A 3576-nucleotide genomic window follows, 5' to 3' on the forward strand; every position below is an offset into this window, starting at 1 on the left:
GTTTTTATGGTGTTAGGTCTTATGTTTAAGTCTTTAATCCATCTGGAGTTAATTTTAGTGTAAGGTGTCAGGGAGGGGGTCCAGTTTCTGCCTGACTCCACAGAAATACAAATTACAATCAGAGATTACTACCAACAACTCTATGCACACAAACCAGTAAACCTGGAAGAAATGGATAAATTCCTGGACACTTGCACCCACCCCTCCAAGCCTAAACCAGGAAGAAGTTGAAACCTGGAACAGACCAATAACAAGGGCTGAAGTTGAGGCCACAATGAATAGCCTCCCAACCAAAAAATGTCCAGGTCCAGACGGATTCACAGCTGAATTCTACCAGACGTACAAAGAGGAACTGGTACCGTTCCTTCTGAAACTATTCCAAACAATACAAAAAGAGAGAATCCTTCCCAAATCATTTTATAGACACCTTTTGAAGTGCTTTGCAAATATCACCTTTGATCATTATAAAAACCCTATTTTTAATATTCATCCTCCAAAAAGAAACATTTAGTATTCATGAGGTTAATTATCAGCCCAGTATTACACAAGAGTCGGAGCAGCATTGTTTAACAGGTCTGTCTGCATTTAGAGCCTAAGCTCTTCAATATTGTGCTTTATTGATTATCTTCTACCAACTAATATGACCCACTGCATTAATGCTGCTGTAACAAATCCCCACAGATTTAGTGGATTAAAACAACACAAATTTATTATCTTAGAGTCTGCAGGTCAGAAATTTAAAATAGATCCTATGAGGTTGAAGTCAGAGGCTGAGTTCCTTCTAGAGGGTGCAGAGAGCATCCATTCTTTGCCCTCTCTATTCTCTAGAAGAAGCCAAATTCCTCTGCTTCTGTGTTCCTTCTCCTTCTCTGACCCAACTCTCTTGCCTCCTTCATAGAAGGACTTTTAAGATTACATTATGACTGCTCACATAATCCAGTAAAATCTCCTTATCTCAAGGTCTTTAATTTAATTGAAACTGTAAAGTCCCTTTTGCCATATAAAGTAACATATCCACAGGTTCTGTGGATTGACATCTGCTGGGGGGGTGGGGTGGACACTATTTTGCCTACCACACTCACATTGAAATAAAAAATGCATTTTATGGCTCGTTTGGTGTGGACCTGGTACCTCTTTTGTGAAGTGGCAGCTGAGGAGACTCCGGCACTCGCCTTGGCCGACGAAAAGCCCAAGAAAGGAGTCAAGACTGAGAACAATGACCATATTAATTTGCAAGTGGCGGGGCAGGATGGTTCTGTGGTGCAGTTTAAGATTAAGAGGCATACACCACTTAGTAAACTAATGAAAGCCTATTGTGAACGACAGGGATTGTCAATGAGGCAGATCAGATTCCGATTTGACGGGCAACCAATCAATGAAACAGACACACCTGCACAGTTGGAAATGGAGGGTGAAGATACAATTGATGTGTTCCAACAGCACACGGGAGGTGTCTACTGAAAAGGGAACCCTGCTTCTTTACTTCAGAACTCTGTTCTTTAAAGACCAAGATTACATTCTCAATTAGAAAACTGCAATTTGGTTCCACCACATCCTGACTACTACAGTATAGTTTTCTCTATTCTTTCATTTTCCCCTTCCCCATTCCTTTATTGTACATAAAGTAACTGGTATATGTGCACAAGCATATTGATTTTTTTGTTTGTTTGTTTTTTATCAGCCAATGATATGTTTTGATTGACATCAAGTGGAGACGGGATGGGGAAAAATACTGATTCTGTGAAAATACCCCCTTTCTCCATTAGTGGCATTCTAATTCAGCTCTTCTCTTTATATTCCAGTAAGTTATTTTGCTCTCACTATTTTAACAAAAAAACAACATAAAAATCTTTGCATACCTTGTTTGATTGGAGGCTTTTAATGTTTTTCATTTATCATTGTAAAACCAAGGACAATTTTATAACTTTTTTGTACGTAGCTGTTACATGTAGCGCAATCTGTCTTTAAGTAGGGATAAATTACTCTAAAACAAACAAAAAAAATCATAGATAGTTTTCCCTTCAAGTCAAGCATCTTGTTGTTTAAATAAACTTCTTGTTTAAAATTAAAAAAAAATGCATTTTAGTTTTGGAAGAATGGTTGCTGACTCCATATGTGGCACTACAGTATCGTATTTGGAGCGATACAATTCAACTGGTATTTTTAATGATGAAAACCTAAGTCAATATGATCACTGCACTCTTTGGTTCTGTGGTTTGCATATTTTGTCCAGCAGGAATTTAGAGCTTTACTATGCAAGGCTTCTTCTAGGAGACAAATGCCTTCATCCAAGCACCATCTGTGTGGGGCAACTCTCTATCAGTTTACATTCACTGGGAGAACTTGTTTTATAATCATATGTTAGAGTTCTTTCACACATTTAAAATTTGCTGTACAAAACACCCCAAGTGTGAGTACCATGTACTTTATTATCAAATTATGGTCATTCTGAAAAAAAAAAATGTCATTTAAGGTAAGAGGACGAGAGAGAATTGGATTTATATCTATTTTTTATGCCTCTTAGAATTAGAAGGTATTTAGAATGTTGTGAAGACATTTCGAGTATTAGAAGACACTTACAGAATTGAAAAAAATATTAACTTAAGGATTTTGTTTGTGTTACCTGAGAATAAACATAATATACCCAATCTATTACTATCTTTTAAAAATAATACATATTAATTTTTTCATGAATGGTTCAAAGGGAAAAGATTATCATTATCATCATTATTCTTTCAAGTTTAACCCTTAACTTCATAGAGTAAATTTCTGTTCATCATTTCATCCTTCACAATATCAAAACAAGTAACAACCTTTTTGTTACATTCTGAAGGGATAATTTTAATTTTCTGTACCTTTCTTTCTTCCTTCTTTTCTCTTCCTGTCATCCTCCCTTTCCCCTTTCTCTTTTCTCTCTCTGTCTTGCTCCTTTTCTCTCTCTTTCTTTCCCTTCCTTCCTTCCTTTCTCCCTTTCTTTTTCTTTCTTTCTTTCTTTCTTTCTTTCTTTCTTTCTTTCTTTCTTTCTTTCTTTCTACTTTCTTTTTTCTTTCTTTTTTCTTTTCTTCTTTCTTTCTTTTTTCTTTCTTTCTTTCTTTTTCTCTCTCTTTCTTTCTTTTCTTTCTCTTTCTCTCTTTCCCTCCCTCCCTCCTTTCCTTCCTTTCTTCCTTCCTTCCTTTCTCCCTTTCTCTTTCTTTCTTTCTTTCTTTCTTTCTTTCTTTCTTTCTTTCTTTCTTTCTTTCTTTCTTTCCTTTCTTTCTTTCTTTCTCTCTCTCTTTCTCTCTTTCTTTCTTTTCTTTCTCTTTCTCTCTTTTCCTCCCTCCCTCTCTTTCCCTCCCTCCCTCCTTTCCTTCCTTTCTTCCTTCCTTCCTTCCTGTTTCTTTCTCTTTCACACTACCTTTTCTTGTGACACGTTTAAGAGTATGTTACAGTGTAAATGCACATGGTCAGAATCTCTTTTATGTCCTCCTGCCTAAGATTAATGACATTAAATTCCCCAAAATGTATATATGGAAGGCTATTTTTTTTCTCCCACCCTGCCCTGTAGCTGGGGCAAGGCATGTGCCATTTCTAATTCTG

The 3576-nt window shown here is 36.5% G+C and overlaps 1 protein-coding gene across 1 annotated transcript; it reads left to right on the plus strand.

The window, feature by feature from the left end:
* Positions 1 to 1095: 1095 nt before the first annotated feature.
* Positions 1096 to 1677, plus strand: LOC108281886 (small ubiquitin-related modifier 2-like). The gene has a single exon (XM_037728207.1). It carries the CDS (start codon positions 1096 to 1098, stop codon positions 1459 to 1461), a length of 366 nt encoding a protein of 121 aa, XP_037584135.1. The 3' UTR covers positions 1462 to 1677.
* The last annotated feature ends 1899 nt before the right edge of the window (positions 1678 to 3576 follow it).

The sequence above is a fragment of the Cebus imitator genome, unplaced genomic scaffold (assembly GCF_001604975.1).
Source record: "Cebus imitator isolate Cc_AM_T3 unplaced genomic scaffold, Cebus_imitator-1.0 Scaffold12, whole genome shotgun sequence".
Lineage (NCBI taxonomy): Eukaryota > Metazoa > Chordata > Mammalia > Primates > Cebidae > Cebus > Cebus imitator.